This window comes from Alosa sapidissima, chromosome 12 (assembly GCF_018492685.1).
Source record: "Alosa sapidissima isolate fAloSap1 chromosome 12, fAloSap1.pri, whole genome shotgun sequence".
Lineage (NCBI taxonomy): Eukaryota > Metazoa > Chordata > Actinopteri > Clupeiformes > Clupeidae > Alosa > Alosa sapidissima.
The window spans coordinates 27,775,969-27,789,551 of NC_055968.1; the positions used below are offsets into that span (position 1 = coordinate 27,775,969).

General features: G+C 42.2%; 2 protein-coding genes across 11 annotated transcripts in view; both read left to right on the top strand.

Moving 5' to 3' along the window:
* The window catches only part of sap130a (Sin3A-associated protein a), a 30,311-nt gene that overhangs the window by 10,155 nt on the left and 6,573 nt on the right, over window positions 1-13,583 (top strand). For 6 of the 7 annotated variants that reach the window (XM_042057805.1, XM_042057804.1, XM_042057809.1 and 3 more), the window contains 5 exons: window positions 211-471; window positions 823-948; window positions 1,142-1,245; window positions 1,437-1,550; window positions 2,470-4,355. In XM_042057805.1, the coding sequence (XP_041913739.1) occupies window positions 211-471; window positions 823-948; window positions 1,142-1,245; window positions 1,437-1,550; window positions 2,470-2,628 (764 nt within the window). In that variant the 3' untranslated portion in view covers window positions 2,629-4,355. Of the gene's footprint in view, window positions 1-210; window positions 472-822; window positions 949-1,141; window positions 1,246-1,436; window positions 1,551-2,469; window positions 4,356-13,583 lie in introns of those variants that run through there. The other variant, XR_006021213.1, reaches the window with a different exon arrangement.
* The window catches only part of LOC121678337 (unconventional myosin-VIIb), a 31,298-nt gene continuing 22,549 nt past the window's right edge, over window positions 4,835-13,583 (top strand). For 3 of the 4 annotated variants that reach the window (XM_042057799.1, XM_042057800.1, XM_042057801.1), the window contains exons 1-8: window positions 4,835-4,913; window positions 8,118-8,159; window positions 9,791-9,892; window positions 10,122-10,274; window positions 10,947-11,131; window positions 11,959-12,080; window positions 12,357-12,499; window positions 12,634-12,747. In XM_042057799.1, the coding sequence (XP_041913733.1) occupies window positions 4,905-4,913; window positions 8,118-8,159; window positions 9,791-9,892; window positions 10,122-10,274; window positions 10,947-11,131; window positions 11,959-12,080; window positions 12,357-12,499; window positions 12,634-12,747 (870 nt within the window). In that variant the 5' untranslated portion in view covers window positions 4,835-4,904. Of the gene's footprint in view, window positions 4,914-7,491; window positions 7,608-8,117; window positions 8,160-9,790; window positions 9,893-10,121; window positions 10,275-10,946; window positions 11,132-11,958; window positions 12,081-12,356; window positions 12,500-12,633; window positions 12,748-13,583 lie in introns of those variants that run through there. The other variant, XM_042057802.1, reaches the window with a different exon arrangement.

A 13,583-nucleotide genomic window follows, 5' to 3' on the forward strand; every position in this document is an offset into this window, starting at 1 on the left:
TTAGGGGCCTAATGCTAGAGTGGACATTCTATGGGTCACCTGTTTTGCCTGTTGTTTTCTCCCTCTCATTGTTTCTCCCTTTTCCCTTTCCTTGTTTTATGACTTACCCATCTGTATCGGGTTTATATTCTTTCATTAATTTATCTTTTTTTCAATTCCTTCTTCCTTTTTGGTGTCCTTTCTTTCTTTCTTTCTTTCTTTCTTTCTCAGTGGCCAGTGTGACGTCCACGCCAGGCCCTGCTCCGGCCCTCTCCTCCTCCCAGGCGCCGGCCACGCTGAGCGCTCCCTCCCAGCCCGGGGACCTGCTACCGGGGGCCTCCCCGCGCAAGAAGCCCCGCAAGCAACAGCACGTCATCTCCACGGAGGAGAGCGAGATGATGGAGACCAACAGCACCGACGAGGAGAAGATCGGGGGCAGGACCATGGGCAGCCGCTCGGACCGACACGAGTCCCCGCCCAGGGAGTACGTGGGTAAGTCCTGACAGAGACCCGTCATCATTTCAGCAAGAGAATTGTACATGTACTGTTGGCTTAAAGCATGTCAAATAAAGAACCTACCCCCCATGACTATTATACTAGATGATTTGTTTTTGTTTTTTAAATGTAGGGAGAGGGGCAGGATCTATGCACAATAAAAGTCTTGAATCCAAATAAATCTGCTAATGACCAAGGAGCTCTTCATTGTCATCATGTAGCATTTATGAAAGTGAAAAACTGGAAACGGGAAGGAACATCTGACTTCCCGGTCAGCTCATCAGTTATAGTCACAGCTTGTGTATCGTTTCCGTAAATGTCACACTGACTGGTTGTCATTTCTCTCAGACGAGGAGGGGGTACGCTACGTGCCCAAACGCATCCGACCCCCCATCACTCTGCTGAGCCACTACCGCAACCCCTGGAGAGCCGCCTACCACCACTTCCAGAGGTACAGCGACATCCGGGTCAAAGGTCAGTATCCTAGCAACACAGCTGTATTCTATTTCCTTCTAAGAAAAGACTTCCCCCCCCCAGTTGTACATGGTTAAAATGAAGTTGAATAGAGCAAACGCCGGAGTTTGGCGTGATTTGGAGTTGTTTATGAGCACAAACGTAACGATTGAGCTGTTGTGCTGACATGGTCTTTGCCTTGTTTGTGTTGCAGAGGAGAAGAAAGGTTCTCTGCAGGACATGGCCAATCAGAGGGGCGTTGTGTGCAGAGCCCAGGGCTGGAAGATCCACCTGTGTGCTGCTCAGCTCATGCAGCTGGTAAGCAACACCTGGCACGACACTGGGGCCTTACTCCCTCAGAGCTATTGCACTCATAAATGCATAAAAGGGATTTGCTAGTGGGGGAAGTGTGAAGAATCTGTTCATAACAAATTAGTCCGTGTTACCAAGATGGAGTGGTTACGTCAAATGTTGAAATGATACGGATGTTCTCACTTGTGTGTCAACAGTCAAGTCTAGAGCACGATGTGTACAGCCGGCTGACCAGTCTGCAAGAGGGCCTCATCCCAAAGAAGAGGGCAGGAGCCGACGACGAGCTGCACCGCATCAATGAACTCATACAGGTACACACACACGCACTACAGAAGTGGCTTGTCCATTGAGGAAAGGGATGACCGTCCTTCCTAAACTTTCAAAGGGAAATTAAATAAATGTACATACATTTGAACTAACACTTATTAAACATTAATGACGACAGCATATGACAATTTGCTTTTTAGACACAATATGTCTAAGTCCCTATCAGTCTTGGATGTCATGAAAACATGAGCCTTAAAGGTTCTCTAAGCACGGTTGGTTGACGTCACAAACAAACACGGTTGGTTGATGTGTTTCAAACAAAACGGAGAGTTAGCTCACCCCTCCATCCTTTCCTCCCGTGCCGAAACGGTCATGAACGCGCATCTCGTCGATGATTGGCGGGAAGAGTTTTGTTATGTTTCACGGTCGAGGCTGTTTTTGGAGGCACCAGAGGCGCCATGTTTTTTTTTTACAGGGTTATTCAGGGGACAGGCAGCTAGCGGACGGTGAGGAGATGTTTGCTGTATGTGACAAAAGAATGATCTAGCTTAGGCACCACGTAACAAGACTTGGAGAACCTTTTAAATAGATGGATAGGAGCAAGACAAGTGAGGGAGTACTGGATAGAAGCAGACACTGAAGAGGGGGAAAGTGGAGGTCTACTCGGGGTGGGTGTTTTTTGATACTACATTTCTTGTATGTGTTTTTTGTTTTGGGTTAAATAGTTATTTCTTCCAGTAGACCCTGATCAAAGGTGCTCACACCTTCCAATGCTACTTTGGAAGCCAGCAGCTGCCACTGCACACTACCCATGTTAAACAGTAGCTCCTGCACATTACCCATATCAGTCATTTCTACACACTATCCATGTCAAAGAGTAACTTATTTCAAGGGTGCAACAGAAACTTGACACCATCCCAGCATGCTTTGCTCTGATCACGCCTCTTGCCTTGTCGTTGCCAGGGTAACATGCAGCGCTGCAAGCTAGTGATGGACCAGGTGACGGAGGCGCGGGACACCATGATGAAGGTGCTGGACCACAAGGAGCGTGTGCTCAAACTGCTAAACAAGAACGGCACCACCAAGAAGAGCTCCAAGCTCAAGCGCAAGGAGAGGGCCTAGAGACTCCACCAACCCCCCCCCCCCCCTTCCCTCTCCTCCCCAGAAATGTCCCCTCTACCTCCTTGTGAGGGACTTAAAGACCTAAAGACTCATCCTCCTCATCCCTGCATTCTCCTTACCTCCCTCCTGAGGGCCTAAAGACTTAATCCCCAACACATGCACACATTCACAAACACACACAAGAATGCAAACCCTTCAGCTATTGTCCGATCTATATTGTAGTTTCCACATAATCAACCACCCTCAGCGATAGTCATACACTCTAGGTTAACTCACAGATGAGACCGTGACTGTCTTAATGTGGTTTATCCTCTCTGTCCTGTGCAGTTTCCCCTCACTTCAGTTAAAGAATGAATATGGGGCCTTGAATTTCCTTCTTTTGATGGGTTACCTGAGATTAGATCCAACTGAGAATGGTCATCATCAATAGCTGACAGTGTTTCCCCCCCCCCCCCCCCCCCCCCCAATCACCTTTTAAATTCTCAGTTTGAGTTCTGGAGTTCATTGAAGTGTGTGTGTGTGTGTGTCTTAGTCTTACTACTCTACTGTTGGCCATACAGTTTTGATTAGCTACAAGTCTGTCCATTTGGCCTTTCATGACATGTCTTCTCGGAGGCTGTTTTAGTTTGCCGAGGCCAGTTTGTAATCATCAACCTTAAAATCACGCGTGGCAGTTGATGACTTGCCACTCAGAAATTATCCAGCTGAATCTGCATTGGCCTGAGCACTGGTAAGGATGTTCTCTAAGAAGCCAAGACAAACCTGTCCTGGGCATCCATGCTTTTACACACACTCACACACAAACACACTTTTCCTCCTTCTCATCACCATTTGTTACACACACTCACAAGTCAAAGAACTGTATACTAAATGAGGGTGACAAGACACTAAACCTAATAGTGCCCTTTTCATGGTTTTGGTGCCTTCAATTATCAAAGTATACCTAGGACATAATGAGTGTTCTGTGTGTTTTATACATGAGAAGCACGTCTGTGTGATTGATTTTTATTTGTTTTTTTTTTTTGTTTTTGTTTTTTTGTCTCGTTTTGTTTTAAAGGCCATGTAGACGTGTGGGCTTGTCTGCACACTTGTTCGCTCATCCATGTCTCGTTACTACACCAGTCCTTACAGGTCGACTGTGTGCTGGACAGAAATTAATGAATATACACCGGCCCTCTCAAAACACCCATTTAGTGATGCTTGTGTGTGTGTGTTTTTTTTTTTTTTTGTTTGTTTTTTTTTTAACTGTTTTTTGTTTGTTTGTTAATTATTTGTTTGTTTTGCAAGGGGAGGATGCTGTTTAAAATATCTAGCTTGTCTGGAGAGCATCATGGAGCAATTTGCTAAGAGTACAACACTGCTTGACAGATGTACTTGAAGTGCGATGTACTTGTGTAATAAAAAGAATGTGAGAAATTTTGAAGATTTATGTTTAAAGAAAGTAAGAAAAAAAAATAACAACTTAAAAATACATTAAAACAGATTGTTGTGTAAATGAAAAGTGACTGTACACTCTTAGGCTTTTTTGGAATATGTTTAGTTTTTTGTATGCAGAGACAGTTAGCTGTGCTCCATAGATGTGGCTCTTGTTTTGCAAGTTGTACCGCTGAAGTATGTGTGTTGAAAAGAGCCTGGTGAAAAAAAGAGGCTCCATTTTGTACATTTCCTTCATGTCTGTATATTATTATGTGCTTATGCAGTAAAATACTGTACATTTATGCCACCAACTGCAGTTTTTTTTATGGTGCATAGGACTTGATAAGACATTTGGTAAGTGGTTGCTTGGGCTTAGATTCCTTGTCTTGCATCTCATATTTACACAAGAGAAAGTAGCATAGTCATTTTTTGAGCACCTCGGACTGGACAGAAAAAATACAAATATTTACTTAGTCCTTGGAGTAATAAATCAAGATGCATTCTCTTTGCTGTGGGAGGCAGGTAGTTCTCTGCTTTAGTGCCCTATACGAAAAGGTTATTACAGTGGGCGAATTTCTGGATCAAAACTCGACACAGATTTTATTCTATTTTTTGGAGAGGGGGACGTATTTGTTCTACCCAACTGTTTCTGGGTCCCAGGTCTTTGTTCCTGGGTGGTGCATAGAAGCAGCGCAGTTTGGTTGATCATCAGTAGAGCCCCAGTGCTGTTTGGGCGATTTTAAGATAAAAAGCTTACTTAATAAGGCGTGGTGGACAGAGTTGAGTGGAGTGCTGACCCTGTGCACGATAGAAGAGATCGGGAACTGACATTAGCGGTGGACCTCGTGCGGCAGGGTGGAATGATGAAGGTATGGGTGAACTTTTTTTCAGTCGTCTAGATCAGTGTTTCTCAAAGTGTGGTCCGGGGACCACTGGTGGTCCGCAAGCTATCCCAAGTGGTCCGCGAGCAGATGTGGTAAAATATAATATAGATGAGTTGTTTGCAATATTGAACCAACTTGTATGTATATCCAAACAGTTCTGCAACACTGTCTATGTGAAATATGCCAGTTTAATTTATATGAATCCTCTGACACAATAAGCAAAGTGCAAACACAATAAGCAAGGTGGTTCAGTGAGTAGGCCTATAGTGTAGGCTAATATACTGTTGAAGTAGGTCTTATCTTTTTTTTTTTTATCCTAGGTGGTCCGTGCGTTTATTTTTTATTGGTTAAGTGGTCCTTCGTCTGAAAAAGTTTGAGAAACACTGGTCTAGATTGGGGTAGGCCTAGTTTAAACCATTCAAGAAAAGAAACAAGTGCTTGAATTCTGCATTCTAAGTTATTTCGATTGTCGATTATTCTGGTTATACATTAAAAAGGAAAAGACACAGGAAGGTCTTAACAAAAATTATTTAATTGAATATTTAGCGCATCAGACTAAGCAACGGTAGATATTCAAGAATCATAATCAATTTCTTATCTGGGCGTGATTGTTACTGGGTGTGTTAGCAAGACCCATACATTGTCAATTAGCCTGGATGAATCACTGAACCTGTTAGCACATGTGAAATTGCTCTGCGTGTCCGTCTGGAGACCTTCCCAATGAGACCGATTTTCAAATCACCAAAAACCCAAGAACCAATCAAGACTGTTTATTCAGCATGAGGCAGGCTTAATATGAGGACGACAGACAGAAGAGTAAATAACAGTGCTGTTCATCACAACCGATGGTTGTGCTGATGACATCTGTGTTAAACAATAGGCTCGTCTATTTTATGTGGAATTGAGTAAACAACACATTTAAAAGATGTGTTTGCTGTAAGGCTTTTGGAGGAGTTTGATGTACCAATTTCAGTTTAATGCCTCTTGGAAATCTCGCAGTTGAGATTTGAGAAGCAGTCTGTGTTAGCCTGGCTATTTGTCATTGAGGGTTATCACGTCCATTGAAAACCACAAGTGAAAATCAGTGTAATTCCAAGGTCAGAAGAATTACATTACTGTCAACAAACAAGGGAATCTTTCCAACCACACCTTGTGTTGGAGGTGCTGCTAACCTTTCCTCTGTGCTGACATTTATGGAAGAGAGGAGTATTTAAAGTGCCCAATACCTGACCCAGTTGGAAACAACCTGAGAACAATATTTTTCATTACAAAACATGTTTTATGAGGGTGAGAAGAGAAATGCATTCTCCCAACTTTCTATAAAATACATATTCATTTTTTATTTTACTTTTACTTTACCTTTATTTTTTGTTACTGCAAAATAAATAACAGTGATATTGTATTAGTTATGTGGTTAGAGGGATATGTTGTCATCATTATCACAGTAGGCTACATTCATTAACTCATTAATCACAGCTGATTTGCCACTTCTCAGTTCCTTGTTAAAAATGCTACCTAAGGAGTTCAAGTTCCTCAAACCTTGCCCACCCAGTTACCACTAGATCAAAAAGAGATACCTATTGGGTATCCTAATCAACTGAGAGCCATGAGTACTATGGGATTCAGTTGGATGGATGTGAAACTTCTGCCCTTTAGTCTGAACATACTATGGGCAGAAACGTGGCACAATATGTGAATCTGACATTCTAAAATGCTCTGTGACAAAGTGTCACTGTTGTTATATTGTCTCATAATGTCAGTGATATTAATAGCCTATTGTAAAATAGAGGCAAGATGCTATGTCATATCTTTTAACATGTGTACATGCAGTATCAGATAACTGAAGATATCTTGTAGATTGGGCATGTCTCTTAGAGGAATCCCCCAAGAGGAGAAAATACATGGCTTCTCTTTCCACTTGCCATTCTTCTGTGCTTACTTTTCAGAAAGGACAAGAAAACAACCAAGCATATTGAGAGATTTAGTTAGTTGTCATTACCAAAAAGGAGGGTGTGATCTGTGATATTGCAGTAACACACCTTTAGGTAGGATGAGAGATGAGCTGTCAGAGTGCTATTTACAAGTTTATGACTTCGCAGCAATCAGTCAGGTCCGCCAGGACATTTTATATCCTTCCATGACGTAGGAGTCCAAAGGCCTTTGTTGGTTATTCAGGTGATATTTTGCATCAAAAATGCTAGCCATTCTATGGTTATCACAGAGGCGTGGATACTTTTTACTCTGTCAAATGAGTTAGCACATAGGGATTTCACAATTCTCAAGGCTCATTATCATTTTAGCTTGTTAGCTTTCACCCAGGTTAGCCCTCAAGGTGTTAATCTAGGAGTCAGATCAAGGGTACAGCAGTTGTCCCCCACTGACACCAGTAAGCTCTTTAAGCATACTCCTGTAAAGCTAGCTTCACTGTACCGTTCCTTATCGAACATTCTATCTGGATATATTAAGCCACGGCCAGCTTATATAGAGGTGGGTGGTTGTGCTCCAAACTGGGATCAAAGTCTGCAGGTAATAAACTGGGTGTTCAGGAATACGCCTGTTTCCTGGCACACTCTATCCCTGATGTCTGGGTGGACTGGACACCACCAGTAAGCCGCACACCAGCCAAAGAGCAGGGTGGGGGTCTTTGTTTAGACCACCCAGTGACCGCACTTACAGCAGGTAATGATGATGGTTACTTTTGCTTTGTTTTTTGCTGTGTCTTAAGCTCATGTGTTTATGTCAAGAGTTTGTGTTCCAACAAATAACTTGGAAGTCAAGAAAGTGTGAGCTGATTGCGCTCCTTAGTTTTTTATGGTACTGCGGAAAACAATCCTTTTGTCCATTGGATGTCCTACTCTATACACTTGCATTTCATACTCCCATATGTGTAAGATTCAAATAATTTAAACTTTTTAATACAAAAGGACGCTTGTGAAAGGTTTCACACCTGTGCAATTGTTCATAATTGGTACTCATGGTTGTAATTTTCATACTGTGCTATCATCTCATCAGTCTGTGTTATTATACTGACTGCCATTTTGGTGCAGTTATATGACACATAAGGATGTGTGCTTGGACTTTCAACAGTTATTAAACTAGATAAACAGATTCTGCTACTGCTTCCCATCTCTTGTTTCATGACAAATGTTGGATGTAACATGTAGAATCTTTGTTTCTATTCCACTACAGAGAGGAGAGACGAAGACTTCAGCCATGGTCATCCTACAAAAGGTGAGGTTTAATATGTTATAGTCTTAGTCATTAGATCATGAAATAAAGTTAAATGTTATAGTTCCAATCTGAATAGAGTCTATATTAAAATTGTGCTGTTCAGTTACGTAGTTTCTACTGCCCACTGCTTGTATGGTGCATACAGAAAGTATTCCCTGCGCCTTCACTATTTCCATATTTCGTTATGTTGCAGCCTTATTCCAAAATGGATTCAATTCATTCATTCATTCATTTTTTGAAAATATAATACGTACATAAGTATTCACAGCTTTTGCTCAATACTTTGTTGTGGCACCTTTGGTAGCAATAGCCACAGCCTCAAGTCTTTTGGAATATGAAGCCAAGTTTGGCACACCTATTTTTGGCCAGTTTCGCCCATTCCTCTTTACAGAACCTCTCGAGCTCCATCGGGTTGGATGAGGAGCATCGGTGCACAGCCATTTTCAGATCCATCCAGAGATGTTCAATGGGATTTAAGTCTGGGCTCTGGCTGGGCCGCTCTAAAACATTCACAGAGTTGTCCTGAAGCCACTTCTTCGATATCTTGGCTGTGTGCTTAGGGTCGTGGTCCTGTTGAAAGATGAGCCGTCGCCCCAGACTGAGGTCAAGAGCGCTCTGGAGCAGGTTTTCTTCCAGGATGTCTATGCACATTGCTGCATTCATCTTTCCCTCAATCCTCCTGACTAGTCTCCCAGTTCATGCCACTGAAAAACATCCCCACAGCATGATGCTGCCACCACCATGCTTCACTGTAGGGATGGTATTGGCCAGGTGATGAGCGGTGCCTGGTGTCCAAACATAACGCTTGGCATTCACATTAAAGAGTTCGATCTTCGACCATACAGGCCTAATTGGTGGAGTGCTGCAGCGATGGTCGTCCTTCTGAAAGGTTCTCCTCTCTTCACAGAGGAACCCTGGAGCTCTGTCAGAGTGACCATCAAGTTATTGGTCACCTCCCTAACTAAAGCCCTTCTCCCCCGATCATTCAGTTTAGAGGGACGGCCAGCTCTAGGAAGAGTCCTGGTGGTTCCAAACTTTTTCCATTTACGGATGATGGAGGCCACTGTGACCTTTTTTTAAAGCAGCAGAATATTTTCTGTACCCTTACCCAGATCTGTGCCTCGAGACAATCCTGTCTCGGGGGAGGTCTACAGACAATTCCTTTTTTTGTGGCACTGTTAACTGTGGGACCTTTTATAGACAGGTGTGTGCCTTTTCAAATCATGCCCACTCAACTGAATTTACCACAAGTGGACTCTAAGCTGTAGAAACATCTCAAGGGTGATCAGTGGAAACAGAATGCACCTGAGCTCAATTTTGAGCTTGATCGCAAAGGCTATGAATACTTATGTACAAGGGATTTCTTGGTTTTTTTATTTTTAATAAATTTGCAAAAATTTCAAGCAAACTTTTTTAAGTTGTCATTATGGGGTATTATGTGTAGAATTTTTTTTTTTTTGGGGGGGGGCAATTTAATCCATTTTGGAATAAGGCTGTAACATAACAAAATATGGAAAAAGTGAAGCGCTGTGAATGCTTTCTGTGCACTGTACGGTAAACATATTTGTGGTCTGCAAGAAATAATCAGATATATCACACTTAACCCTTGATTTTAAACTTCTGGTCCTAAGGGAGATTATGTCTGGATCGATTCGGGCATCGGGGTGCCCATTGGAGCCCAGGTCAAGCTGTCTGAAAGGGGGGACCTTCAGCTGCTTGATGATGAGGGAATTGTAAGTCATGCTAAACTGCAGTAACATGCTAGCCAGGGTTGTACAAAATTCGAATTGCAATTCTGCTTCCTGTTTACTGCCTCAATTGAAATGCAAGTGAAATTCAAGAATTCAATTGGAATTTAAGAGCCAGTTTCAATTCAATTCTGGAATTTTGCACAAGCTTGATGCTAGCATTCACCCATGTATCTTTTTTGGGGTGTAACCTTTTTGCTGTGGGTCTTTACAGGAGCACAAGCTCACAAAAAAGCTGGAAAGCTCCCTGAAGACCATGCATCCCACCTCCATCAATGGGGTAGATGACATGATCCGACTAGGTGATCTGAATGAGGCAGGGCTCCTCCGAAACCTTCTGGTGCGACACAAAGAGGGCACCATCTATGTAAGTCAGCCTTGTCTGCATTAAGACCCTTGTTAACGGTCTCTCTGTTGAGTTGTTTTTTTGAGGTTTGATCATAGTGTTTATTAGTGTACATTTACACACGTCCATCCATGTGGAATGATATTCAGATGCCTACATACATTTACATTTATTTATTTAGCTGATGCCTCTATCCAAAGTGACATACAAGTGAGGATATTTCCTGAAAGATACTTCCTGAAAGACTTTGCCTCATGGGTACCGGTAATCATGGATTTGTTAGTTTCCATAGAGATAAATAAGGTCTTCTTTGTAGGGGAAAACAGATAGTATCCTGGCAAAAATTCTACGCCTGACACGAGTACCACAGGTCGGCAAATGAGTCACTATAAAGATTATCATTATAACAGGATCGCCCTGTAATCAAGATCTGGGCAGGGATCAGATGAGAAAAGTTTTGAGTTTCATTGGCTTGAGCTCCCTCATAAAACTGTGCTTGTCAGTCACCATCGATTACAGCTGTTAGCCCTGAGGCCTGTCTATTCCCCTTCAACATCAAACTTGCTTTGAAAACTGTAATAGCTCTCGTGCTAATGTGTTAATCTACCATTAACAGACACAACAGTGCCACTGTTACAGATGACACTCTCTCTCTCTCTCTCTCTCTCTCTCTCTCTCTCTTTCACTCCTCAGACATACACTGGCTCTATTCTGGTGGCAGTGAACCCGTACCAACTGTTGCCCCTCTACACGGTGGAGCAGGTGCAGATGTACACAGACCGCCGGCTGGGCGAACTGCCGCCACACGTGTTCGCTGTGGCCGACAGCTGTTTCTTCAACATGCGCCGCAACCGTAAAGACCAGTGCTGTGTCATAAGGTCAGGTCAACAAGCCTTTAAGTATATATACTTTTTTGATCCCATGAGGGAAATTTGGTCTCTGCATTTAACTTAATCGGTGAATTAGTGAAACACAAACAGCACACAGTGAGGTGAAGCACACATTAATCCCAGCACAGTGAGCTGCCTTCTTCAACAGCAGCACTCAGGGAGCAGTGAGGGGTTAGGTGCCTTGCTCAAGGGCACTTCAGCCACGGCCCACTGGTCAGGGCTCGAACCGGCAAACTTCCAGTTACAAGTCCAGAGTGCTAACCAGTGGGCCACGGCTGACTCTCATTTACTCATAATGACTTTACTCATAATGTCCAGTTTTTCCTAATGAAGCAAAGCCTTCCTCAAAGGCTGGTTGTGCTTTTGGTTGTTGCCACATCCCATTAACTTGAGCAGCTTATTTTTACTTCTGGATAATGCTATAACTTTAATAGCTGGAGGATGTTTTTGCCTTTACCATGATTGAAAGCTATGTGAAAAAGCTCATCTACTTCATTTAGATGAGTGGCAGGAGTTGTGAAAACCATCTAGTGATTCCATCCTTTTTTCAAACCAGCATATTATTCTATACATTATTTTTTCCTTTCTCTAAGTGACACAAAATGAAAGGAATTTTACTTTCTGAATCTTGTGACATTTAATATGATCTTACTACTATTTGACTACAGTAGGCCATGCCAAATTCCCTGTGGGAAAAAAAAATGTTAGAATTGAACAAGGCCCAAGGCAAAGGGACATATTGGTATTGAGAAGCAGCTCAGTGTCAGGTCAGTGAAATGAGTGTGATACTGATGCCTCTCTGTGTGGTTTTGAAGTGGGGAGTCGGGAGCTGGAAAGACAGAAAGCACTAAGCTGATGCTGCAGTTCCTGGCTGCCGTCAGTGGCCAGCGCTCCTGGATTGAGCAGCAAGTGCTGGAGGCCAACCCCATACTAGAGGGTAGGACTCTTATCATGATCATCACTGTTGGTCTTATTCCTCTTTTGTAGGGAAGAAGAAACAACAGGCATTTCATCAGATCAACATTGTTGTTAGTAACTGTTTAAACAGTCCAAACTAAACTTTAGAAATTCAGATTATCAGTCCTCATGTATTACTCAATACCTCCTCCATAATAAGGAAGCACTTTTATATCAAACAGGTGGTTATCTTTGCTGTATTGTTGGGTGTGATAACATTGTTGTAGTGTCTGATGTTTTCCTAACGTTTCTCTAGCCTTTGGTAACGCAAAGACTGTCCGTAACGATAACTCCAGTCGGTTTGGAAAATACATCGACATCAGCTTTACTGAGGGAGGAGCTATTGAGAGTGCCCGCATTGAACAGTACCTGTTGGAGAAGTCCAGAGTGTGTCACCAGGTGAGAGAGGGAAGTAATTTGCTAAATTTGCCCCTCTAGCAAAATAATATGTCATTCATAGAGTTAGTGGGAGCAAGACTGCAAAAAAAAAGGCCCTGTAATGATCCTCTGACGTGTGCGTTTTGTCTGCTCAGGCTTCAGATGAGAGGAATTATCACATCTTTTACTGCATGCTGCTGGGGATGTCAGCTGATCAGAAGAAGATCCTGTCTCTTGAAAGTGCCGCAGAATACAACTACCTGACCATGGTAATGTGACAGCCGACAACAGATGAGGCCAACTTGCTGAGCTAATTAGCTCATGTTTTTTTCATTACGACTATATACTGACTATTGATCTTCTTTTGTCTTTTACTCTTTTAGCAGTATTTGCTGTAGGTTGTTAGTAATTTATAATTTGTTTGACAACTTTATAAGAAAGATTCTGATAGCCTTGTGATATACAGGTATAGTGTATTATGAACATAGCTGATTACAAATTAGTGTTAATTTTGTCACCTATTTTTAATTTAGTCTTAGTCTTAGTCTTGTGACGAAATGTCCTGTTTAGTCTTTGTCATATTTAGTCATTCAAATATAATTTTTGTTAGTCAAGTTTTAGTCTAGTTTTAGTCAAAAGAAAACTAAAGGTATCTTAGTCTTAGTCAGTTTTAGTCAACACATTTTAGTCTTTTTTTTATAACTAATTATTTCTGATTACCATTTGAGTCAAATAGTGTTTCACACATCTCAATTTTCCAACAATATTGTGTGTCCACAGGGCTACTCGTCTGTTATAATTACTCATTCTGATTTATACAGTTATAGCTCGGCTGGGATTTGACCATAGACAGTAAAAGATTTGACTGGACCACTGTCATATTCGTAGACCAGTGTTTCTCAAAGTGTTGTCCGTGGATCACTGGTGGTCCGCAAGCTATCCCAAGTAGTCCGCGAGCAGACGTGGTAAAATATAATATAGATGAGTTGTTTGCAATATTGAACCAACTTGTATGTAAAAACAGTTCTGCAACACTGTCTATGTAAGATATGCCAGTTTAAATCATACAGTATGAATCCACACAATAAGCAAAGTGGTTCAGTGA